This window comes from Eptatretus burgeri, chromosome 16 (genome assembly GCF_056783735.1).
Source record: "Eptatretus burgeri isolate ZD-2024b chromosome 16, Ebu_testis_v1, whole genome shotgun sequence".
NCBI classification, from domain to species: Eukaryota; Metazoa; Chordata; class Myxini; order Myxiniformes; family Myxinidae; genus Eptatretus; species Eptatretus burgeri.
The window spans coordinates 25,880,338-25,905,619 of NC_140976.1; the positions used below are offsets into that span (position 1 = coordinate 25,880,338).

Genomic DNA, 25,282 nt, shown 5'->3' on the forward strand with positions numbered 1-25,282 from the left:
TCACCCCTGAACCGATTCCCCGTGAATTTAGCTTGGCGGCGGGAGGAATTCGAATCCCACTCCCGGACACCAGTGTTGCGAGGAGGGGGATGGGTTCGTGTCCCACGATCTGACACCAGTGTGACGAATTCACGCCCGCCGGCGTGCGGACGTCCACGTCACTCGAATCGCGACCGCGTCACCCACCAGACGGACATTTCAGTCGTGACCCTCCGGGAACTATCGCCCGGAGCCAGTCACGGGTGGGCCTTTAGACCTCACCACAATTGTGCCAATCGGCCACCCGCGTAGGATAGGGTTGTTCGCCAAACTCGACCTACCTAAGTACCCACACGGATGGTAAACCGGGCGATCATACCTCGCCGCTGGTCGACTCCGGACACGAGCCGCTTGGGCGGCCCGTTCCGTACTATCAGGATAAACGAGCGGTGTTGTCGTCGACCTCGACGGTTCAGATTATTTACCGGGCGTTTTGCACCCACTACGAACCCTTTACGTGAAGCAGGATGGAGGGTCAATAAAGAAAAGACGAAGTGAAACGGGAAAACAGTTCACACAATGCACATTTATTTCCCGGCACACGGAAAGCACATATATACAGCCAAACAGTCAAAATGCACATATTCATCCGAATTCTCCCTCGGAAAGGCCGCTATTTGCGCTTGCGGCTCGGTGCGTTCGGCATCAATCGCCGAATGGGCCCGAGACAGCGCAACGCTCAGTGTTCACAGGTGGTGCGGGAATAGCCGTAGAAGGAGAGAGGTGAAGGTGGTGCAGGGTTTTCGGTGGTGGTTTGATGATTATGGTGCCGTTTGGGAATGGCGGTGATGCGATGATGTGGGAGCAAAGTTGTGAAGGTAAAGGTCGTGGCTGTTGGCATTGTTGTTGTCCGAGGGTTGGAGCGTGGTTGCAGTTGGTGACGATGGCTGGCATGGTGGTTGTTGTGTGATGGCGGTTGAGACGTGGTTGGTTCAAAATAAAGATAGAACAGAAAAACGCCAAACTCAAAGGATCGCAGCCCGAATGAATCACATAAATTCCCTCTATACAATGGGTTTGGGCTAACTTCACATGTACTTCGAGATATCTCACCTACTTCATGGCCCTTCATGGTGTAATGCGAATTTCCACAGCCGTAACACTATATATCGTTTTTGGCCCTATCTCTCAATGGTGAAGAATCACTTGAAAAATTCTCAGATCCGGATCCGGATTCGGTTCTTCACCAAAATTAAGCGTTGCTGTCCTTGTCCGGTCGCCTACGCACACACACAAAAATTCAAAACGATTGCTTGAAAACTGTGGCCAAAAATCGTGTGACAAACAGACAAACAAACGGACAGACAGGCAAATGCTACAGACCAACATACTTGGCAAAAATAAATTTTTGCGAAGTAACAAACAGACAGACGGGGGTGAAAACATGACCTCCTTCACCTTCAGTGGTGGAGGTAATCATGTGAAAGCAAGAGGGATAGGGAGAACAAGGGGAGGCACACTCGTATCTCAACAACAATAAAATTCCCTCGCACCCATGATATCTTGAATGCTTATGCGATAACTTTACCTGTCACACCATGAAGATTCATACAGGTGTAGGTCTTGAGACACAGAAGAGGGACCTTGTCTGCACGTGATGTTTGCATAGGGTGGTGTGGCTGATGGCGAGAGACAAAGACAGACGTGGCTGGCTGCAACAGGTGTCTGGGCTCTGTAGCCTCTGGTGCATCCGTGCTTGTCTGGCTTCGATTTTTATTTTCTCGTTTGTGAGGTGCGTATAACTTGCTGGGCTCCGTGGGACGTCTCTCTCAACTTTCCTGCTGCGAATTGCTCATACATTCCTCTCTCGCACAACTCTCCAAACTCTCTCTCTCCACTCTAACTGAGCTCCTTGGCCATTGCCGTCCATGCTGAACTGCGTTGTCTGTGCACTCCCCCTTGGCTTTTCTTACCTTGTGACTGTGTGCTCATTGGCTCCCTGTCCAGCCTTTCGGAGCCTCTCACCACACCTGTGGTTGTGAGCAGTTTCAGGTGGGTCTGGGCAGTTGTCAGCATGGGTGCCGCTCCTACCTTGATACACGCTTGCAAGGCATCACCCTTACCGTCCATGGGGGGAAGGTGAAGGGGGTGGTTTCCTGGACTTGCGGGGCCAGTGAATCTGGTTCACTTTAAAGAAACCCACATGGACAGATGACGGAGGGAACAATTTAAAGGCTTAATGAGGGGGAGACGTTGAGAATATTTTATTCATATTACGGTGGGGAGGGGTCACGGTCATCGGCTGCTCAATAAACTTCGACACATGGTCTATCATTTTTTCACACAAACTACACACTTATGGTAAAGGTTTATCAATGACATAACTAGTCTATTTTACACCATTTACCACCTATCACTGCTCCAGTAACCATATTGCCTTGTGGTCCCTTATATCCTTTCACCTCATATCCCCCGATTAATCTCAATACAACACCTGGTAAGAAACAATGTTAACACAAGAGCTGGAAGGGTGTCTGATATTAGCTTTTTTGGTTGAGGGGGACAGAGGGTCAGTTGGGTGAGGTAGATGGAATTGAGAAAGGATTGGAAGCAGAAAGGAGAGCCATGCAAGTGGGACGGAGGAATGGTATGGATGGCGAATCATGTAATGGAAGTTAATAAAGGTTTATGGAGAGGGAAATAGAAGCAATAATAAAATAATGTGAAGTGATGAAGCCCAGAAGAAGAGGAAGGTGACTTTTAGATGCTGGCTGTGACCTTATTAGGTGTTGTGGTTAAGAGATGGCAGGCACACTCATGGTGTGAGAGGTGTGAGGCTGACGATCTGCATGTGCAGAACGTTGGAGTGCAAGGGAAGGCAAACTCAGCTGAGCATCGGCAAAGTGGGAATGTAAAGGGAGAGAGTACGGTGGCATTGTCTGTGGATTTGTTTTTCTTTAGGGGGGTACAGAATCCACACCGGATTGAATGTCTGTTCCTGAAGACCGTTTCGGTGTGGAAGGCCACTATGTGGTGTATCTGACGGTGTTGCCTGCTTGTGAATATCGAACACCAACCGGTGTGGCCTTGATATCGTTTGAAGAGCCGGGATTTAAACGTGTGCATGTGCAAGGGCTGTGTGACGTCATCGCAGTCCTGATCAGACACAAAAGGGTGGCGGTGCTCGCATACTGAGCACACACCTGTGCAGACACATGAGGAAATGTAGTTTTTGTTTACTGTTGGGAGAGGAACATGGGAAACCATAAAACGTGGTGTGACCTTCTCTGCACGGAACCCTACTCTCTTAAACTCCCCCTCCCCTCCCAGCATCTTCATACTTGCCTCATGGAGGCTTAAAATGTGTGTCATTGCCCCCCCTCCCCCCATCATTCTCCTCTCACCTGTGTATAGTCTGTGCATATGGTGTTGACTTTGAACCTTTTCCACTACGCTGGCAGGATGTATGCATAGTAACCCCGTCTCGGTCCCCTTGCCCCTTGCCAGATTCTTCCCATGCCATACTCCTCCCACCCCCACTCCTTGGCTCCCATCTCCCCTCCTCCATTTTCCCCTCCTTCCCCTACCCCCAGTTCCCCTTGTACCCCCAGCCCCTTCCTCATTGTGCCACCCCTGCCCTTTCCCCCTTGAGCCACTTAACCCCCTTCTCCGTTGTGCCACCCCAACCTCCTTCCCCCTTGTGTCCCCCAGTTCCCTTACCCCCTTTCCTCCTGTCCTTTCTCCCCCTCTTTCCTCACATTCCCTTCCTCCCTTGTTCCCCCACTACGCCCACCCCCCCCCCAATTGTGCTTCCTCTAACCCCCTCCCTTCCATTGTGCCACCCCTTTCCCCATGTACCACCCCATCACCTCCCACCACCCCCCCCATCCATTATACCACCGCCGCTCATCCCTTCACCCTTGTAACACCCCGGTTCTCTTTCCTTGCAATGCCCCTTCCTCGTGACGGTGTGAGCGAGTAACCTGTTTTTCCGATTTAATTTTGCATGGTTCCCACTTCACCACTCTGCTTTTCCTCCTCCTCCTCCTCCCTCCGCCTCCCGCGTTGCCCTCTCCTCCTCCTCCCTCCCCTCCTCCCGCGTTGCTCCCTCCCTCCTCCCGCGTTGCGGCGCTGGCAGACGAGTCGTCAGGGCGACAGCCGAGGCTGCGTGAGTGCGTCACGGCGGCGTGGGGCGGGGCACAACTGGCTCGGCTCCGTGCGCTCCCCGCGCTCTCCTTGCCGTCTTTCAGTCGTCGCTGCGTCCGGTCATCGGCTCTTCGTCCGCCTGGTCCTGCCGCGCTTTCGCGCTTCCTCACGCCGACGGCCTGATACTGGATGCTTATCGCGGTCTTCTTCCTCCTATTCCGCTGCCTCTCGTTCGCGGGTCTTCCCGTTGGCTTTTCCGCGGCTGAACTCTTCCGTTGGCTGGACCGACGGGCGCGTTTTCCCATTGTGCGAGGTTGCCAAGTGGATTGTATTGAGGTTTTGGGTTTTCCCCGTTCTCCTCCTTTTTCATTCTCGACGCCGTGCTTGCCCGGTTTGTTTATTTAGTGAGCGCCGAGGGTTCGGGACACGTCGCTTTGTGTCCCCGGTCCCGGCTTTGCCCCGCGGGGCGCCGGGCAGCACGATGAGTGGCGGGACCGGCCGCCTCCAGCACGGTGAGCGAAAACGCCCCTTTCCCTGCACCCTTTGTCCCGCTCGATCCCTCACGTTAAATCCGCACGTCGTTTAAAACACGGCGGCGGCTTTGGTGAAAAATGCCGGCCTTTCACAGAGCCGTCACGTGTGTGTGTGTGTGTGTGTGTGTGTGTGTGTGTGTGTGTGTGTGTGTGTGTGTGTGTGTGTGCGTGTGCGTGTGCGTGTGCGTGTGCGTGTGCGTGTGCGTGTGCGTGTGCGTGTGCGTGTGCGTGTGCGTGTGCGTGTGCGTGTGCGTGCGCGTGTGTTGGCACCCTTCTCCGCTATCGACGGTTGCCAGTATTTTTTTTGCTGAATTGTCTTCCAACATCGTTGATGAAAGTTTTCTTGTAGAGAATTTATTAAATTATTTTGCTTTGTTTTTATGATCAATTTCTTTGTAATCCTCATTTTGATGAATGTGATAATTATACACACTGTACATTCTTAAAGTCATCACACACAAGTAGTGCTTTTAGAAAAACCATCAACTTACATTGTCCGATTCCTCACTCACAGTGAAGGGCTTTGTGGTGACTTGATTAATTTGCTCAATGATCGGTGTTCTCTCGGTTTTACGAGCAGTGGTTGTCTCAGCTCCACGAGCGGTGGTTGTCTCAGTGCCACGAGCGGTGGTTGTCTCACGCCATGAGTGGTGGTTTACTCAGCCCCACGAGCGGTGGTTTACTCAGCGCCACGAGCGGTGGTTTACTCAGTGCCACGAGCGGTGGTTGTGCTATCCGCTTGCACATCCTCTGCTGATTTTTTTCCACCACTGCCACTGCTTTCCTTCCTGCAGTTCCGAAAGATTTCCACCCCCAACCCCCTCCTCTCCCGACGAACACATATCCAGTCGATCTGTGGCTGCTTTATGGTTTCTGCAAGAGAGGCTTTTCAAACATGCTCGAGCCTTGGCAATAACATTCGACGCACCATCCGAGGATGGTCGGGACACGTTTTCACTTTTTGGACTTTTCCATTGCGGCTGTGCGTTTGTCATGCAGGGTTTAGGGTCTAATTGGTATTGTTCCACTCTTACCCCTTAAAACACTTGTGGATGATCATCCATGATGGAGCAGTCAATTTGGCAGGTTGGTCCGTTTGTCTGTGTACTTGCATGTCTCTATGCCATTCGCGGTCTCGTTTGAGTCATCATGTCCTCATGAGGGACATTGCTGGTTCCACTTGTTACGTTTTCTCCCTCTTGAGGTGTTATTTTAAATATATAATTCCGGTGCTGTGTTCAGTTGTCACTCAATCAATGTCCATGATATTTGATTGTCCGTTTTGTTTTTTTTGTTTGTTTGTTTTGTCCACCTGACCTTTTGTTCAAAGCATCGCTGGTGCCATCCGACTAACCGCTCTGGGCCCCTGGGTTCAGTTTGTCTCACTGCCATTGCATAAAGAGCACGTTCTTTCCGTCGTAATACGTGAAGGCGAGAGCCAACCGCTCGAAAAATTTCACTTGACGGTGCCACCACCTCCCCGTGTCTGATGTCACGTTCATCCTTGTGAAACGGCCTCTCATTCTCATGGCTATGCACAGGCTTTGGGCATCTGAATCGCCGTGATTTAAAGGTGTGGTGTAAAGGAAAGGTCACTATCGTGTGGTGTACAGAACTTTTAGTTATTTATTAGCCAATTTATTTATTTTAGATTTACCTTTGCTCCTGGTTTCTGATGCACAATTGATTTTTCAAGATCTAGGCACGGTGAATGTTCCTCGTTCTCTCAGCCCGCACTCTGTACAAAGGTCGAACAAAAGAACATGTGCATCGTATACACTGTCAAAGAACAACCTGGTTGCATGTCGAAACTGAGCACACACCCGTGCAGTGTTATAGTGTGGGGTGTCGCCACTAGTACATAGAGACAGACGTGACTGGGGCGACTGTGAACCTCCCAGAGGCGCTTGTTATCCGAACAACCAGCCGGCTCGTGACCTCACTCCCCGTGGTGTTGTCTCGCTCGCACGAGCTGCACCGAGTCGCTCCGTGTCAGCCGCTTCCCCTTGCGCTCTAAGGCAAAGGCAAAAACGAAGAGGGGGAAGAATGCGATAAATGCCTTTTACTGTCGGACCTCCTCCCCGGCTAACTCCACCTTGGATGTTTCTCTCATCGCTGCCTTGCCCTCCTCAGGATGATCCAGCAAGTTATTTGGGCAGAACGGTTTAAAGTCTGTGCTGCCAGCTTTCCCAAGCCTTATCAATTTTGCATGATGGGCACGGCTCGTGCATGGCTCCGTTCGCCCTGTGCATTTTAACATTCTGCTCGGCCGATCCTGGAGGTTATCTTAAGCATGCTAAGCGGGCCGTGTGCCCACCATCTCCAAGCACACCCACATAGGGCTATTGTCTTGCAGTGTGCGCACATACGCTGGGGGAATCTTTCTCAGAATGAGCTAATTTCAAAATGCCTCTCTGCCCCTGGGTTAACTTGCTGTGCTCTACCAAGCTCTGGGGATATACCTTCTTATGCTACGCCACGAACACTTGAGGATTTTGGGTTTTTCCCTTAAATATCCTCACTTTTGCTCGCAATTTCTATCTTTCCAGGGAGGTAGTTAGATATGTGGAAGGAATTTTGGCTCTTAAAGTTATATAGTCCCTAATGAGCCTTGTTTCACTGTGTAAGCAGAAGCCATTGCTGGGAGAGAGAGAAGAGGATACCAGTATATATACGTATATATATATATATATATATATATATATATATATATATATATATATATATATATATATATATATATATATATATATATATATATATATATATATATATATATATATATATCTTCTATTCTGAAAGGGTCTATATCGGATACAGTACTCGAATTATCATTTGTGAACATGGTAACTGTAGTTGTACAGAAAGCATGCGAAACTTGGCATACAAAGGTACAGGATGGCCCACCAAATGTTAACCCATTTACAATTACAATCGAATGTGTTTAATGAAACAATATATTTGTTATCGTCATTCAATCGACCGAAGTCGGAGATTTGTTAGACATGAAGATTATTCTTTGAAGATTTGTCTTGACGTGTTCTATGTGATCATTTTGCCTTTGCATCTGATTTGTCAGGACTGCGATTAATCGCAGTTCGAAGCACTTCAACGTTTTTTCCAGCACTGCATACTAATGGCTGTGGAGGACTCTTCGGTTCAAGCACAATCTCTTTCTCTCCAAATTGTCGATGAAGTCGAATAATTTCTGCCCTTCTGTTTCCTTTCTCGTCTCAAATAAAGCCTGAAGCATCACAGTCACGCTCTTCATCTCAGCAAATAGTAACGCAGCATCCATCTCTTTTATTTCATCGACAGACGACCTGTAGTCACCATCCCTAAAATATCCTGAATTGTTTTTCCCCAAGAACCACGTTATCCAGAGTGATGCATGCTACTAACAATGAATGCTTCCCAACATGCAAAGAAAACGACTCATTTTGTGGACCACCCAGTCCTTTGGCATGTTTGTTTGGAGGAGCAGTTTTCAGTTGCTGAAAGAAGTCGGTGTTTCAGAAGCTGTAAGCTCGAATATGTGCTTTGTCGTCAAATCCTGGACTCTTTCCCATGCTGCCCTGTCATCTTGTATTGTACGTTTGCACTATTTTTTGAGAGAAAAACGAGATTGCCTTGTACACCAAAAACCTCTTGCCGTGCTGGCAAGCAACGTTATATGGTGTCGCCGTTAGCTGAGCCGAGCCCTGGCGGCAGATTATAACACCGCTGCTGCCGATTAAAAATGCGCAAAGAGGAAGATAATTGTACCGAGCTGTGGATGAACTGTGCCGCCGTGGGAATCGCTGCAGCGAGTAGCTTGTTAAGACAAAGCTCAACCTCTGTCAAAAGCTGGCGCCCGTGGTGAGCCATTACAACAGCCAAATGGCACAGAGAGATTGCCCGCTTTGCCCTTATCTCAGAGTTGTATTCGACAGCCCATGCATTAGCTTGATATTAACAGGTACAGCGGTAGTGAACAAAAGCGATAAGGCTCCGACGGGTGCTGCATAGGCGATAATGGTTCCGCATGATTGTCTCTCACTGTGCATTGTCGTCCCACGACTGTCTCAGACCATCGTTTTATATCCATGATAGTGCAGTGCTGCCCGCTGTCACAATTATTTATTTTTATGTTTCCAGTCGATCAGAGAGGTCAAAGTACTAATCAATGAAGAGCTATTTCCTGCCATGCTTAATTGTGCTTCAACAGGACTTGCATTATGGAATATTTCGATCTTTAAAAGGGAACTGTAGACCTGTTTTCCACACTTGCATCACCTAGTCCACCTTAAACATCCCGTGTCTTATCCGTTACGCTGGCAACATTCCAAATCTCTGCTTCCAATTATCTTTCCTGTAGGTCAAAAGAGTTTTGCCTCCTTGGTCCCAGGTTCAGTCAACTCTTGGTAGCATCGGCCAAACGGGCTTATATTCAAAAATGATCGATGCACAGCTTTTCTTGTCGTCGAAGATTTTCCAGGCTTCTTTGTTGGACTCCATTGATGCCGTCAAAGGAATATTGAAAGAAACGTCCTGTTGCATTGATTGTGATTCCAGCTTTGCACCTCGCACTGCTGGACCCTCAAAATGCGACAACGATCGAGAAAATCTTTGCGACGCAAACGAGGCCTTGATCATCGCCGGGGCCCTTACGTTTGCTTCTCTTCTGGCAGTGCTGCCACGACCACTTTGCACCTCGGCTCTCAGCAAGCGCCGAAGCAGGCCACGTCTGCAGCCATCAAGGGTGACGTTGATGTTGCCGTCCAGAATCGGCACGTTGTTACTGTAACAACGTAATGAGAGCTGACGGCTCAAACTCGTGCCGGGAGTAGGGGATGGATAATGAGCTGCTCTGCACAGCCGCTGTGCGAGGGATTTCATTACCAGGAGCTCGCTGGCAATTGTTCTGTGTTTGGTTTCATATCACGGGAGGGTTGGGTGAGCCGGGGCTCCGGTGCATTAGGCGGGCATTAGGGTCGGATTACCCGAAGGGAGCTAGGCCGTGCGCTTAACCCCGCCGCCTATACCTTCTTTCTTCTTCTTTTTTTTCTTTTCTTTGCTGCTGCATTGGGGTTTGTGGTTCTGTGAGCATCTTTGGGGATTTGTGAGCATCCAAGGTTGCTATCTGCGTAAGGTCTTGCTTGCCTGCAGGATTGGCTTTGATGCCCGTGTTGTGAAGGAATGTAATTCCTGAGTGCATGGCTTCCTGAAGAGTACATTTAGGTTGGTTCTGTCCATAATGGATAAATACCTTCTCTGTCTTGTTTTTTTTTGTACACAAAATCTCGGGTCATGTTCGAACGAGGAGATGGAGGGTAAAGTGGGAGCCTGTCCTTCCCAAACCTATTTTATGCCACCAGATTGAGGGATTTCTGCTTTTCATGAAGAAAAAAAAAATTGCACTACTTTCGCTTGCTGTTTCTCTTACTACCTTCTCCGAATCTCCTCGAGGGCCTCACTTTCTCAAACAAGGATTATTTCTCAGACTCGTGTTTTGTCTGTCTGTTCTTTGTTTCCTGGTTGTATCTCCTCCCATTGACCGTCTACCATTTTCCCACCCCACCATCCTTGCTTAATCAACCAGGCGAAAGCAAGTAGGATCAAAGTGGTGCTGCTCAGTGCAGGGATTAGCTGGATGAGCTCTCCGCAGGCTTGCGGTGGGAGAGGGTGAAGAGGGGGTGAAGTGCTAACTCTAAAGCGGGGTAGGGTGTTTCTGGGGAGCGGGGGGGGGGGCGGAAGGGGAGCGAGGGTTTTGCGCTTTCAGCATGAGGCCATGGAGGTCATCGGCCTGGTGTGGGTGGGCGATGAAAATGAGGTTGGGGATTATTGATGAAAAGAGGAAATAGGTTGCTTGGGATGTTTGAGTGAAATGGTACGATTAATAGAGGAAAATTGGGATTTGAGAATGCATAACCAACCATTTTGTGGAACTTTGTTGTTTGTTTGTTTTTGCCCCGTATCGCCACTCATGGTGGAGTTTTGCTGAAGCTTAACATTGTGCTCTCATGCTTGCGTGCAAGTGATGATGTTTCATATCTAGCATGAGAAATGTGGTGGACTTTCTCTGCCCCCTCCCCTCACCTCCACCCTCCTTTCCCCTTCACTTGTTTCGCAGTAACTGAGGCTTGTAGGTCATCTACGGCACAGTTATGAACATGAATAAACGTGCTAATTTAAGTTCTAAATTAATAATTGGCTGTTTGGAAAGTATATACTTAAGACTGCTCATCGTTGTTTGCTTCGTTCTCTCAGCAGAACCATTTGACATTCTTTTCATGTTTTGATGCTTTCGGGTTAAAAAAGAAAGAAACTGTTTTGCTTTGTCTCCCCTCATGTCAAGTACAGCAATATATTTTGTATGCCTAATGATGTAAAACTTCAGGATGATTATTATTATCAAAGACCGATGTGGCTACAAAATATCCTCAACCTTTGTGGCAAAAAATGTTGCGAGCGACAAAGAGCAAATCTGAAGGGTCGTGTTGGCACTACCCTGCAACCTCCCAATTGATGTAAACGTAAAATACCTCCCTTCTAATTAATTGCTTTTTTCCTCGTTTTCTCACAAATGCTCACTTCTTGCGACTTGAATGGTGCAATTGTGCGTTTGCGCCCTCTTCTGGTCTGCAGGATACCGCTCCTGGAAGTGTGTGCATTCACTGAGAATGATTGTGCCATGGCTTATTGTTTGCTTTGTCGTCGTTCTCGCTCTTCCATGAGTGTTGCATGAATAAATGAACGGACGAATGAATGCATTCCTGATATTTTTCAGCAGTTTTCACACTTTTGAACTTGTCATTGTATGCAAAAAGATAACACTTTAAACCTTCTGTTTGTTTCCTCTTTCCCAACCATCCACCCCTTTCCCTCCCTGGTCTATCTTTTTCCTCTTTTCATCTTTGCCACTTCCTCTTATTTAGGAGTCTGATCCTGAGAAGCTGTTCCAGACAACGATTTGCAATCGAGGTAGGTTTTTGAGTAACAGCCTCCATTTTGATCCAAATATATTAATGTCAATGGTTGACTTGATCAAAAATATCCAATGCGCTATCACTGTGGAATTGCATGAGCTCTGATCACAGGTCTCTTACACACACTTGCAGCTCTTTTGACTGGATAATCCATTTCAAGCTCACAAGTGTCTGATGATCATCGAGATTACCTTTTCAATGCATCTTTGCAAAGGACGCCAGAAATGTCACAAACGTTCACGCTCCTTTTTCGCCTTGTGCCCTTCGTGTTATTGCCCTGTGGAACTTGCTCGGTCTTGGTCAAACGAGACGGTCCATTTGAAAAAGGCCCACGGGGAATTCCCTCCTCTCCGCCCCCTCCCGTTTTAAATGCGTCTGTCGAGAATCTGGATTGGTCAGTTTGCCATGTGCCGAGCAGACGCTATTCATAACTGGATGTCGGGTCTATTGTGGAGACGCCGTCCGCCGGTGCCCCAAATTCAACCGGCCACCGTAATTTCTGCATCAAAGGCAGAGGGGTAATGGCTTGGCTCGGAACCCGCTGCGATGCAAAGCAGCACTGTCTCTGCTGGCATGCTTAATTACTCTGCTAATTTAATCTTAACGAGCCTTGAACAATTAATTGGCAGTTGCGTTGTAAATAATTACCACGGATTGCGTTGATCAAAGGCGTTCGGCCGCACGTAGGCAGTGAGGGATGAGATGGCACTGAGCGGTCTGGACGCTTGGCCGGGGCTAATTGCTGTGTCATCGGCAAACCACGGCGGCCGGCCGGCTCACGTGAGCACCGGCAGGCATTGCATCGCATCTTCCGCCCACGTGGCTTCTCGCCATTTCCACACGGCTCAACTTGCAAGGGTGGCGACGCCAGAATTCCCCACATTTATTTAATTAATGTTTCGCCTGTTTTTGTTTTCAATGAAAGCCATGAACCTTCCAGTGATGGTTTGCATTTGGGACTTGAAATGGTCTTTTGAAGCGGCGGCCGAGATGACTTGGTGGGAGTAATTCTTTGCAGCTGAGATTCCTTGTTTCTTGAAACAAATTTGTGCCAAGCAGCTTTGCTGTGGTACAACAAGAACGTTTATTTTTATTCAATTACCCTGATTTCCCGATACTGCATAAAATCAGTCTCGTGAAAATATACAACTCGAAATTGCAAGACTACGGGTGGGTTGTGCAATGAAAAGAAAAATAAAACCCAGCGTTTTTTGACTCGTCACAAAGGCATCTGGTGTTTAAATTTCGTAACCCAGTGTTCCCTTCCGTAGTGTTTGGTTCACGGCTCTGGTTCGTATGTGCTTTCTTTTTAAGGAGGTTTGTAACCATTTTGCAAGGTTATGCTCGATAGCACATGCGTGTGAGGGAGTAGGATGTTGGGGAGGGTGGGATTCAGTAATTTTATATTTTCATCACGGTGAAACTAAAAACCCTTTGCAAGGTAATGATCTGTGTGTTAATGCTCAAGTTGCATGTTACCAATGGATATGTTTGGCCAATATTCTGTATCATTTTTCAAAAATTGAAATATCCATGAAAACCGAAAACAAATGTCTCTTCTGTTGCAGCGTTTTGTCATCCCGGGATCCCATGCCAATAATATAGAGCAGCAAATTGTTTGAATTGTAAGTGCCTATCATGACTGTCATTCCGCCAAGATGTGGCTTTGGCAATTTTTTCCTCGAGTAACTTTACCAGTTTGTAACAGAGGCACCGTTACCATTACCTTACATTGAAGCGAACTGGAATGTTTCAAGGTTACAGGGGAAAGTTTTAGATTGTTAATCACGTTTGGATTAGTTATTGCGTACAAGGAAGTGAGTAAGCGCGAGAACAGGCGACTGACACTTCACTGTTCCTCATGGTGGATTTTTCTTTAAAATCTTAAATATTGTTGCAGAAGAAGTAGAAAATAAATAAATAATTGTGAGCTAGGAAATCGCATGCAGTGCAGACAATATTGAAAATGCAGCACAATTGAAGACTGCTCAGCTTGTGGGCCTTGCTGTTTGCACAAAAGATTCTGAGATCCTGTGGTTATGATAAAGCTTTAACCTGACTTCCAGAGCCAGTCTTTTACCTGCTTGAGCTCATCATTGCATGCCATCTTATGATACCTTTTTTTCAATAAAAGGTTGATGAAGGTATGCTAACCCCCCATGGCAAATTTAGTAATGCTGACATTTTGGGTGCCTGTCCTTCTTAAGAACAATGAAGGGTTAATGCCCTAAATGTCAGTGTTACTTTGCTTCCCACAATGGTTAGCATCCCTTTGTCAACCCTCAGTTAATAAAACCTATCATTTCAATTGTCTGCCGATGCATAGCGGCACTAGCCTTTACAAAGTCTGGCATTCTCATGTCCTTCTTAGCTTGTTGTGGTTGCTTTTTACACGCCTGCCCTGCCATCCACAACGTGAGAGCCTTTCGGTCCAATGCGTGCACTCACTGCAAAGTGCACTGGCCTGGGATCAAACACTCCCTAATCGGCCTTGTCTGATACGCGGTGGTCTGGCATGTGCGTGGCTCTCTGCCGCTTGGCGCGTGGGCGGCCGACATCCAGACGCCCCGGCACCGGAACCACAAACTGGAGAGCGGAATACCTTGGCCCCAAAAACCCCACAGGCTTTTGTTGTAGCCAGGGGATCATTTTTGACTCAAAGCAGAGAAAACCTGGAAGTGCTTTTAACTGTTTATATGCATGCCACGCATGTACATTGAGGAGCTCAAATGCATTGCATCAGCAAGTTCTCCTTTTTACAATTTGACAATTCCACCTTTTAGATGGGAGAGAGAGAGAAAAAAAAGGCTTTTTTTGTTTAACAATATGCTGGTGAGATATAAATAAATAAATAAGCAATTACATATATATATACATATATATATATATATATATATATATATATATATATATATATATAACGAGCCTGGTGTTGGCGCAGTGGTTAGGGCAGCAGCTTGGGATCCAAAAGGTCCTGAGTTCAAGCCCCGTTGGGCCACTGAATTAATACACCAGGGGGTTGACTCAGCCTGTCATCCTTCCGAGGTCGGCGAAATGAGTACCAGTGTACTGGGCCGGTGTATACCCTGGTTAAAATAGGTGTACCATATCCCTGTGTCGTAAGAGGCGACCAGGGTTGTGTCAGGAAGGGCATCCGACGTAAAACATGTGCCAAATCACTTTGCGGATCATACGGATGATCCGCTGTGGCGACCCCTAACAGGAGCAGCCGAAAGACGAAGAAGAAGATATATATATATATATATATATATATATATATATATATATATATATATATATATATATATATATATATATATATATTTAGATGTGATGTCGTATTCTTGCATTGAACAAATAATGTGTGTGCAATGTAGCCGACTTTGGTGTTTGGGTTGAGTGACAAGGACAAGCATTTCAGCTGCCGGAGAAGCGGAGAGTACCGTAATAAATTGCCAAATGAAAGGACAAAAGGGGAGGCATTAGGGCCACTTTAGTGGCAGCTTCCCACCTTGCTCCCTGGTGACGCTGCCCTTTGGTGTGTGCCGTGAGGAGGCCGGGAGTAGTGAGGCGTGGAACAGTGCAACTCGCCGTCACGGGCTCAGCAAATGCGAATTGACGTGGTATAAAATTGGTTGTGGGATCACTTTGTTAGCCTCCGTGGTGAAGGCGGAGGCAAAGCAGCGTGCCGAGGAGCATATCCGAGTGCTGGCAGGAAGAGGAACGCAGGCAGTAATGAAAGTGGACAGGCAAAATAAAGAGCTGTCATTTCTGTTCTTAAATTGGGGGTTTAAGCTTGGTTAACCTCCAAATAAGCAAATGGACCTAAGGCTATTCAACTGACACATTTGGCCAGGCTTTTCAGAAAGGTGCACCTCATATCATTTGTGGTGAACTGCAAATATGGTTCAGAAGCTGTCAGAAATGCACACGTTTTGGTATGTAAGAACTTGCATTGAATTGTTTAGTGTTGGGAAGGAGTGTTGGGGGGGGGGGTGGAAGGGGAGGGTGACGTATAGGGAACAGTGGTACAGCATTTCTGGCTCTTAGCCACTTCGCCTGAATTCCAGATGAGAACAAGAGCACAAGGAAGAATCGATTCCATGTGTGCTCGCCATTCGATCATCCATCTCGCTGCTGGGCCATAGAAGGAAATTGCTGGCAACAGGAATGGGAATCGAAGAGCAAAAGGGGCCTTCTCCATTTTGAGCATTTGCTCTCGGCACCAATACCTCAAATAGAAACGGACACGAAGCTCCTTCGCCTCAAAAGGATACATTGATGTGGGAGCAGGACATTGTTTCTGGATAGGATTGAAACACAGAGGTGTATGTCAGTACAGCATCACTATGGGTGATGACCCACTTGGTATTCCCACAGCAGCCAAATAAAAAGGTAATGGTTGCCTTGTGTGAGTGTTGTAGGCCATTGGGGAGGATTTTCTTGGCCACAGGACATGCAGAGCATTGTGGTTTGGTCAGGGCATAAATTATTGATGCTTGTGTGTGTTCAGGAGAGGAAGGCCATCGCCGTAACGTTGCTTAATGTGAAAGCATCTGTCACGTGCTTCTCACCGACTAACTAAATCGCTCTGTTTCCTTTTTTTTGTGAATAATTTACTCTTGTGAATAATACAATTACTTCTCTTGTCCACACATGACCAATATTCTTCCTTTATGATATACCCTGTCCATTTTCATGGCAATGTTCGGGGGATATTAATGATGGATGGTTGAGTTGCTTTAAGATACCGGGCGTAGTGGCGTGCGCCTGTAATCCGGCTACTCGGAGGCTTGGGTTGGAGGATCGCTTGAGGACGGGAGCTCTGCACTGGGCCGCGTTATGAGAGGGTGTCGGGCAGCCCAGAATCATGGCGAAACCCAATCCTTATCCCTGTGTCGTAAGAGGCGACCAGGGTTGCGTCAGGAAGGGCATCCGGCGTAAAACATGTGCCAAATCACTATACGGATCACACGGATGATCCGCTGTGGCGACCCCTAACGGGAGCAGCCAAAAGAAGAAGAAGAAGAAGAAGAAGAAGAAGAGGTTGAGTTGCTTGAAGCTAGAGTGTATTTAGATTGCTCTCTTCCTAACATGTTGGCTTTTGGGAAACCGAATAACTTCCTACTGTCTGTCTCGTGATGGCAGAAAAGGTGATTAGATGCATCCAGAATTTCTTTCATTGTGGTTAGGCCTAAGTCACATTTGCCACGGCGGCCGTGGGGTCTCCAAAATCTACGGCCACGAGCAATTATATGGCGGAGCAATTATATGGCGGCCGCAGTATTTCCATGGTCACACAATGTAGCAGTCACATATGTTTTTATTTTTCCGGGAGCTGCACGGCGTATTTAGAAATTGTGGAGACCGAAAACGTGGGGTTGCCGTATGGTCTTTGATTTGTTGTCGCACGGTGACCTTAAGGGGGCCCTGCGACGGCCATAGAATTTTCAAGGCAGACGCAAGGTAGCCTCAAGGTGCCCGCAAGGCGACCGCAGGGGGGCCCTAAGGCGAACGTGCGGCCAGACGGATGGTAACGAGTGGGTTGATTTTTTTTTTCTTTTTTTTTACCAGTTTTATTTTTTCGGCTTGTCGAATTGCTACGGTGAACGTAGAAATGAAAAAAAGTTATAACTCCGCGTTACAATTCCACGGCGACCCTACGGCCTGTAAAATATAGCCAAACGGCGTAGGGCCACCCTAAGGCCATCGCAGAAACTCTGCGGCCACCGCACGTTTCTGTCAATTCAGAGGGCGTACGGCCGCCATATCCTCGCCGTAGAGCAAATGTGACTTGGGCCTTACTAGACTCAGTTAAAATGTGTGACTACTGATTGTTGGTCAAAATAATAATAAGCATTTTTGAACATTGTGTTGTCTGTTACTTTGGAATAAAGTACAATGTTGTTTTTTTAACTATTAGATGCTCTAATTTTAGATGGCCGTGTCAACGGTGGGCCGGTGATAGCCGGCGAGAGTGAAGAATCACTGATTGTGCAACGTCCATCCATCTCTGGATTGGAGAGGAGTCAGGAGCAGAGCAAGGAGGCCTGTGTGCTTGACACACCTTTGCCCACACAGAAGCAAGAACCGACTACCAAGGCTGTGCCTACAGCCCCAACACAACCCCCACCTCCACCACTCACTCCGGTAAATCCATTCATTTGTCCGTTAAAACTTACTCTTCAGGGTACCATTAGCCTTACAGGCTGTGGTACCCGATTGTTTCTGTTATTTTTATTATTATATTATTGTTGAGTTTTTTTTTTTGGTTTGTTTTTAAACGGTCTACATGATCGAGGCTCATGGAAGACCAACGAGCAGAATGAAGAGGAATAAAATGGAAAGGGGGAAACGGCAATAGCAGAGTACAAGGGGAGGGGGTTAAGGACACATGGGGGTGAACAAGCTGCACACAATCTGAATGAAAAACATCAAGAAGAGGAAGGGGGAAGTGAGGATGAAACAGAAAATGAACAAACCAACTGACAACTAACAAATGCAAATAGGTGAGAGGAAATCCCAATAACCTGGAAAAGGGGAGTGCTTTGGATTGGGTTCATTTTGGGTATAAGAGATCATGAGTATGGATGGGGGGTGACCTGAAATAGTTGGAGAACGGCTGTCTTGAAACCCTGGAGGGAAGAATGGGATTGAACAGACTGGAGACTATGTATGTTTGACAGGTGAGAGAAAAGAGGAACAAATGAGTGGAGGTGAGCAGTGAGCCTGGATTTTGGCAGTTTCACAATAAGATGCTTACTGGCAGACCATGTGTGCCCTGCAGAAACCTGGGAGGGACAGAGCCAAGAGAGGGCAGATGGTTCAAGACCACAAACGAGGCAGTATAATACAGAGAGACCACCAACCTGTCAGAGATGTGAGAGTAAGGGCCACCACATTCTGGCCGATGCAATACGATTGTCAGTGCCAGCTTAGTTGGCGACAGTTTTTGATAATTGTTTTATTGTGTGGCTGCTGACGATCGTCGTCAACTAGTTTTTCAGGTGCGTTGGTCACAATTGTTATCCGCGACAATCGTGATCTGCGACAATCGTTATCTGTGACAATCGTTTTCCCAACAATCATGCATCATTGTGTAGTGCCCGGCAGTTTCCGACAATCTTCGAGCAACGTATTAACCAATTAAACTTCAGCTTTCAGTGGCTTCCAGCCATAGCGTCGTCTCAACTGCAGCATTTTTTAGATCCTCGTGGAGGATCTCTAAGTCTTACTCACGTTGTTGTTCTTCATCTTCTTCTTGTGGACTTTTTTGTTTCACAGCCAACAGTTTTCATCGAAACTTCCTGAAACTTGGCATATACAGGGTGTCCCAAAAAATATACAACTTTTCATCTGCAAAAAGGATGGTCATAACATATTTTTTTAAAAGATACAGTATATGGCTGGATAGAAAGCTGAAAAGTTGAAGTTTATTGTACCAATGTCAAAATTGCCACCAAAATTTAAATTTTGGTTTTGAATCGTCGTTTTCTTTTAGACCACATGTTCGACGTAGGCTCCACGTTGTCCGATCACTGCCTGCAAACGCGTTGTCATGTTCTCCATCACTTTGGGAAACGTTTCCTGAGGAATATTCTGGATTTCTTGGTGGATGTTTTCCTTCAGCTGATCAAGAGTCTGAGGCCTAGGGTTTCCATAGATCCTGTCCTTGAGATACCCCCACAAGAAGAAGTCTGGAGGAGTAAGGTCAGGGGAATACGCTGGCCACTCAACGTCTTCGTAGAGGGAGATAAAGCGGCCCTCAAAATGTTGGTTGAGAAAACGCCTTGTTTCCTGGCTGTATGGGGCGGTGCTCCATCCTGCTGGAACCACTGGGTTCTCATCTGGATCGGGTTGTTTCTCCTACGGGCCTGAGTACGTAGCTCAGGCAGATAGAATTCCTGAATCATTTCACGATAGTTCCTCTGGTTTACCGTACAAGTGCGTCCCTGTTCATCTTCAAAGAAGTATGGACCAATTATCCCAGACCAACCAACCGCCACCCACATGGTGACTTTGAGAACAGATCGAGGCACCAGTTCAGTTGATGCATTACCAGGATTTTCAGTTCCCCAGTACCGAAAGTTTTGCTTGTTTACCTCCCCAGACAAGTGAGCATGGCATTCGTCCGTCATGTGAAGTTTTTTTGAGGAAGTCTGCATCTTCCTCCAACTTTCCTGAGAACCAATTTGCAGTCTAGTCGTTTGCGTTTGTTGATCAGTAAGCACCGTTTCCATTTGAATTTTGTGTGGAAAGGCATGAATGTCGTGGCGAAGGATCCTCTGAACGGTGCTCTTATGAATGTTTGTCTCAGCAGAAAGTCGTCGAATCGATTTTTTTGGACTCTGAACGACCGCCTGTCTCATCATTTCCACATTTTCTTCACTACGACCTGTCCTCCTCCGACCACTGTGACCCTTGTGAAGGTCACAGATGGTTCCTACATTGGTAAACCATTGCGATGGTGCACTATATTCTCCAAAAGTTTGGTGCATGGCGCAAGTGGATCCCGAAATGTCTCGAGTAAAGACGTTGCACCTGTATGACACTTTTCGTCTGGTGCCAAAGTTCAACAATTTTCGTCCGTTGTTGTACGGTCAGTGTTGGCATTTTTCTGGTGCTTGCTTGGTATCAAAATAAACTTCAGGGTCTCTGCAACAAGAAATGAAGCATTAGTGACAAAATTACTGCTTTTTTAGGATCAAACGAAGCATTTTAAAAGTTGTATCTTTTTTGGGACACCATATATATGTAAAAGTACCCTGCGCAGACAGTAACCATCTCCGATTTTGAAAATTCCTCCGAGAAAAAAAGTTATGACGTCAAAGTATCTCCGCTAATGGAAATCGCCTAAAAAATTATCTCCGAAACTAGGCAAGCTTTTTGAACTCTGTTTGCGGGAATCAAACAGGGCATTGGCAGAGATGAATTACCGCACATATGATACATCACTATGACGTCATATCAATTTTTATGATGTCATTCCTATTTTTTGACATTTTTTGTTTCACAACCCAGAGTTTTCATCAGATCTTCATGAAACTTGCCATGTATATGCAGAAAGCCCAGGCGCAGGCAGGAACCATCTCCGATTTTGGAAATTCTTCCTAGAAAAAAAAAGTTGACGTCATAATATCACCGCTAATGGAAATCGCCGATTTCATTATCTCCGAAACTAGGCAAGCTGTTTGAATTTTGTTTGCGGGAATCAAGCTGGGCATTAGCACAGATAATTTATCTCAAACCTGATACATCACAATGACGTCATATTCGTTTTTATGACGTCATCATTAAGAGGACGAGGATATTAGCTCATTTGAGCTTGTTTTAAAAATACGTGTAGCTTATGTGAGCTCTGAAGCTCAAAAATATATTATGAAAGTTCAATGTAGTATCTCGAGCCTAACTTGTGTTTCCTTGAGTTTGAGTGTGTGTTGAAAAGTAGTGCCTTGTATTGTTTTTCTCTAAACCAGGAAAACATATTCAAATGAAACAAGACAGATACTAACATCAATTTTTATTCTGCTATGGTGCCAATTTATTTCTCAACATAATCACCATTGCGGTCCACACATTTCTGCCAACGTTCAAGGAGTTTTCTCATGCCGTCACAATAGAAATGTGCGTCCTACCGAGTTAACCAGCGCTCACATCTTCCTTGACATCATTGTCAGAAGACGTATATTCTCCACGAAGGTGTTCCTTAAGTTTGGGGAAGAGATGAAAATCTGAGGGTACCAAGTCAAGGCTGGTGATCCTCTGTGGCTGTTCTCCATTAACCATCTCTTGCTCTCAGGCTTGTAATGGTGCATCCAACTCTCATCTGCAGTTATGCCATCTCTAGTCAAGCATCCCAACTCTTGCCTCCAACGCTTCACTGCACCGAAAACGTTGTGCTGCCCTCTGCCATCTTGACTAATGTAGCACTGCGACATCTAGTGCCAGAATCCCGAAACTACACACTTAGTGGCGGGAAAGAACTAATGTGCGGGTTGTACTTTGTTTAATTTGATTATCTTTACCTGAATTTGGTGTGTGCGTGCATGCATACACGCGCATTGTTCAAGTTGCAGTACTGTATTACCTATGGCCAAAAACGCAAATCTATTGTGACTCGCTCTGCAGCTGGCATGGCACCCCTGAATGTTGTGTTTCTCCTCGCTATCCACAGACTGACATGGTCCACTACCTCATTAAAGAGTGTTTGCGAATACCTTGTTCCTGCTGTCGTAGAATAATAAAAATGGTACACTTTGGTAGATAATAATCAATTTACTTGTTTGGAAAGCTGATGATCTAAATTTGTGTGCGGTGAATCATAAAAACGCCTTTTAAAAGCACGTTTCCACGATTGACGAAGAAGAAGTGGGAATGTGAGTTTAATGCAGCGCCACGCTCCCATAGGGAATGGGTATTTATTAGTAAATATAAATATGAGTTCCCTTATCTTCTACAGCAGTCTCCACTCGCAAGTTGTCTAACGCTCCCTTAGCTGACCGTCTCTCCACCCAGGGCTTTACCCATAGCCGCTTCCGCTTCTTTCTCCTGGCATGCAGTTGGCAATGTACCAGCACTGCCAAAGCAGCAATGCTTAGAGCTTTCACCGTTCTCATCCTCTCCCTGCATTTCTTCTCCATCGCCATTTTGTTTAACAAAAATAGTGTCGTCGAGAGTAGAATAGTGTGCGACAATCTCCGACAAAACAAGATTGCACAAAAGATTAGTTGCCAATGATATTGTTTTGTCGCGTCGGCTCGTGTGTGGTGGTCTTAACAGGCCTACTCACTCAGCTTCGTTGCGGGAGATCCCAATGATTTTGAGGGCCTTGCTTTCCACGGCATCAAGAAGGGCACTGGGTGAGGCAGGGGCACCAACCCAAAAGGATGAGCAGTACTCCATCAAGCTGCAAATTAAGGTCTTGTAAGTTGTCAAAAGTTCAGATTTCCCAAGGTAAGACCTTGCACGATGAAGCGTGCGCAGTTGGCGGCTGGCTTTTGAGGCTATCTTGGAAACATGGTCTACCCAAGAAAGAACTTATTTTTCCCTTTTCCTCGTCTTTTCACACCTGAGTACTTTTGAAGTGATTTATTTATTTATTTATTTTACTGGTAACATATTAACTTGACACATTTACCCTGCATTTGTTGAACAAACATTCTGCAATCTAAAGCCAATAAACCATTCACTCTGCCTTTTGATCGAACATCATCTCACCAGAACCCTGTCAGCTCATTCTGCAGTTAGATTGCTTTATTCAATTGGGAGGATGGTGTTTTGGAAAAAGAACATATTCACTGAATGAGAAGTGGTGAACCATTTGTTATTTCCTTTCTCTGCATTTAATCTCATTTCATTCCACTGTGTCCAACAGGATGGTACGTAGGTAGCACACTTAACTTTTCACAATCTAACCTGGGTTTGATGCTCGACCCAACTATAAGCTGTCAGCTTGGTGCTTTGGAGAAAGGGTGTTGCGTCACAAAGTGTCGTCGTCCTTTGGATGGACGTTAAGCCGGGTGTCCCATGTGTTAGCAATAGTTGGTGGACGTTAAATATCCCCTGCTGTCTTTGTGAAGAGTAGGCGAGTTATCGCAGGCATCCTGAACAAATTCCTGCCACCTTCTTTTTAACGTCGGGCTTGGCCGGCCAATTTGTGAAAAAATACTTGAACTAAAATTTTGTTCCTCGCCATCACCACAAAAAGGTGACACTAATTCAAGCCAATGAAGGAGTAGTGAAGACATCTTATTCTCCTGTGATTGAGTCTCCCTTTGTCTTCCCACCATCCCTTTCAGGTTTTTCCAGTTGTGCCACCACCTTTACCACCACCTCCAGCCCAGGCTCCGAGCTGCACCACACCCCAGCCGAGGCCACGCTCACGGCCACCGAGTACTCCACAGCTGCAGCTCCCTCACCCACAACGGCCTCAGCAGGCATCGAGCAGTGGGCTTAGTGGAGTAAATTCCAAGAGGTTGGTCTGTTCATGAAATTTTGTCCCTTACGACTGCAAAAAACACCACACTTTGAATGACGATTATGCAACTTGCAAATAATAATTTAAAGATTTGAAGCTTTAATTTAATAAAAAATAGAATTAATCATTGCATTATTTTTGGCCTTTCTCAACCTCACCCTTTTACAGTGGAAGAAGCAGCACTCCTTTCAAGTTCCTTACATCTCCAGTGCAGCATCACACACACCGTACCCCGACACCAACGCACACCCCAACACCTTCATCGCTGTCCGTGGCCTTCCCGACATACTCGTGCCTCCCTCCTGGATACACGACCTCACCTCAGCGGCACCAGCCGCTCCCAGGCAGTGGCGAATACTTGCACCCGTACCCAACGCCACCCCTCCGCCACCCTCACGCGCCGCATCCTGCGGCGGCAGCCATGTTTGCCCCCCCTCCGGCTCCTTTGCCACCGCCGACTGCTTTGCCATCACCTGCTCTCTCAGTGCCAGGACATCCCACACAATCATCCTACTCCCCAGGTATGTTTTTCATCAAACCATCTCACCACATTTTCTATTCGGTCAAATGCCTCTTTGCTTTTCTCCTTATTATTCTCTGTCACCTCTTCCGATTGATTTTGTAATGTCCACCAACTGGAACTGTGTGCCTCCCCGACTCGACCTTTCCCTCTTGTTTTGCCTGTTTGCGTGCCTGCCCACCTGGGTTTGTCTGTCTACCTTTGCCCCTGCCCATCTGGGCCTGCCTGTGTTTCAGTCTGTGCTCTTTTTGGCATGCGTCATGTGTGTGTTATTATGCATAATTATCTGCCTAATCCCATAGCTCACAATAATTCTAAATTGAAGATCCCATTCCCAAACTTGATGGTATAGTTGGATGCATCCGCTCCAAACTTCCTCCTTATATCCACTCTCTCCTCAACTCATACTGCCCTAACCCACCATGTTTACCCTTTCTAAAGAAAATGTGAAAACATGGGGGATAATGCTTTGTGTAAAATAAATCAAATTTTTATTCCGTTTTCTTCTCTCCAAAGATTAAATTCCAATAACCAAAACTCTTGTTTGCTCTTCCACCCCCTGACCCTCAACCATCTGCCTTGCTCCACTCCCCACTTCATTTCTCCACCTTATTGGTGACCACAAGTCTAAACTACCTTTTCTCGATGCTTTTTATTCAAACTATATTTTTACTTGAGTTAACCAGAAGCTCGGTTCTTGCACACTCATTTTTCGCTCTTTTTTTTTATTATGACTTTTTTTTTTTGGATGGATGGATTTCTTCATCTTCCCTTTTTCCCAAACTGCATTTGCTTCAAGTTGCTTGGAGGGGAGCTGGTGTGGGAGGAGAGATGGCAGAGAGGAAGGAGAAAAGGAGGAAATACCAATTGGAATGATAAGTGAGGCTTTATGGAGGAAGGAAGAAAACTAGTTGGAGAGACCATTGAAAATAAATTAAAATGGGGGATAAAAAGAGATTGGCAACCAAATTTAAGAAGCACAGAGCCGGCAGCGTGTTGTGGTTTGGCGTAACGGCTGCACGTCTGTTTTGTCTTCAGATGCCAGCCTGCAGCTAGCATTTCTCCAGCCTATCGTGTACTACCAGAGGCAGCTGGAGACTGTGATTGGCTATTACCCTCCTCCAGCTCCTCCTCCTCCTCCTCCTCCTCCTCCTCCAAC

At 46.5% G+C, this 25,282-nt stretch overlaps 1 protein-coding gene across 10 annotated transcripts in view; it reads left to right on the forward strand.

The window, feature by feature from the left end:
* Positions 1 to 25,282, forward strand: part of LOC147010737 (autism susceptibility gene 2 protein homolog) — a 473,526-nt gene that overhangs the window by 385,528 nt on the left and 62,716 nt on the right. For 5 of the 10 annotated variants that reach the window (XM_085859269.1, XM_085859274.1, XM_085859273.1 and 2 more), the window contains 4 exons: positions 11,576 to 11,621; positions 17,550 to 17,776; positions 23,425 to 23,600; positions 23,772 to 24,124. In XM_085859269.1, the coding sequence (XP_085715395.1) occupies positions 11,576 to 11,621; positions 17,550 to 17,776; positions 23,425 to 23,600; positions 23,772 to 24,124 (802 nt within the window). Of the gene's footprint in view, positions 1 to 11,575; positions 11,622 to 17,549; positions 17,777 to 23,424; positions 23,601 to 23,771; positions 24,125 to 25,161 lie in introns of all 10 variants that reach the window. The other 5 variants (XM_085859270.1, XM_085859278.1, XM_085859275.1 and 2 more) reach the window with 2 other exon arrangements.